Source organism: Trichechus manatus, unplaced genomic scaffold, assembly GCF_000243295.1.
Source record: "Trichechus manatus latirostris isolate Lorelei unplaced genomic scaffold, TriManLat1.0 scaffold00057, whole genome shotgun sequence".
Lineage (NCBI taxonomy): Eukaryota > Metazoa > Chordata > Mammalia > Sirenia > Trichechidae > Trichechus > Trichechus manatus.
In genome coordinates, this window is record NW_004443993.1 from 8,514,193 (window position 1) to 8,515,630 (window position 1,438).

General features: G+C 53.2%; 1 protein-coding gene across 1 annotated transcript in view; it reads left to right on the forward strand.

Annotated features, from left to right (window-relative positions):
• LOC111820940 (long-chain-fatty-acid--CoA ligase ACSBG2-like) overlaps nucleotides 1-471 on the forward strand; it is a 2,732-nt gene extending 2,261 nt beyond the window's left edge. Inside the window, exon 3 of the mRNA XM_023733085.1 lies at nucleotides 197-471. Within this exon, the coding sequence (XP_023588853.1) occupies nucleotides 197-270 (74 nt within the window). The 3' untranslated portion in view covers nucleotides 271-471. The remainder of the gene's footprint in view (nucleotides 1-196) is intronic.
• The last annotated feature ends 967 nt before the right edge of the window (nucleotides 472-1,438 follow it).

Here is a 1,438-nt window from a genome sequence, read left to right on the forward strand (position 1 = left end):
CTCGGCCCCACGTGGAGTGGAGGTTCTGACGTTACCCCCGTGCACAGACGGCGGAAATGGCGCTCCCAGGACGTTGACGGATGAGCTGACCGCGTAGCCCAGCCTTGGTCACCGGGCCCAGCTGCCCAGTAACGTGTGGGGCGTGTGGAATTGTGGTTTACCTCTGCCCCTGAACCAGTGTCTCCTTTCCTGATAGGTCCAACGGCAAAAGTGAAGAGACATTTCATAACTGAGAAATACAAACAGCAAATCTCTAAGTTGTACCGCTGACGTCCTGGGTGGAGCCGCTCGTGGCTGCCCGAACGGTGAGATGTGGCTGCTGGGCGTTTCAGGGAGCGAGGATGACAGAGGGTGACTCCGTATGGCAGCGGGCTGTGAGCGGTTCAGGGGCCGGACACACACACTCTCACACTCACACACACACATTCAGGCACTTACACATACTGACATAAACATATACACTCACACACACATACACTCACACACATACACACACATATACACACTCACTCATGAACATACACTCACACTAACACACACACACAAACTACACACACATTCACACACATACATTCACACACTCACACATACACATACACACATTCATGCAAACACACTCACACACACAAACACACTTTCACACTTACACTCCTACTTACACAGGACATACCCTCACACACACAAACACACTTTCACACTTACACTCCTACTTACACAGACATACCCTCACACACACAAACACACACACACTCAACACACTCACCCACTTACACATTCACGCACCCACACATTCAGCTGCAGTGGATTCTGAGTAGCGTGTGGCCGACTCAGGCTGTCTGTACGGGGCGATGGCGGGGTGGGCAGACGCCTCCGTGATCACTCACTGCCTTGTTAGCTGTTCTTCCTGCCTCTTCTTCTTCTCCCAAGGAGGCAGGGCAGTGGTTTTCCCACCCGGGACCAGAGTTTTTCTGCAACAACCAAGTGCTTCATTGTGGCTTACTTGGGGAGGGACTTTTGTCAGAAGCTTTGGTGGGTGGAGGAGGTCCACCAGTCAGGAACCCAAGGAGTGAGGTGTTTGGCCCATCACAGGGGAGACGGTGCGAGACGGGACCTCAAACTCCCCCACCCAGCCCGTCTTCTCTCTCCCCCCAAGTCAGGTCCACAAGGAGCGCCATGAGTTTTCTGGAACCTGGCTAGGCGTGAGGTGCAGGAAGAGAGTGTGGGGCACGTCCTTCAGTCACGCCAGCTGTAACCCTCTGATAATCAAACCATTCTCTCCTGGCGCCCCAGCCATCAGCCATGTCCATTTTCTTGACTCCATTGTTACCTGGCCTAACTCCTTCACACTCCCGCTTGTGAGTGAGCCCAGGAGCTGAACGCATCCCATTCATCATCCCCAAGAAAGTCTGCATCGATTGCAAGATTTCCAATTTCACCT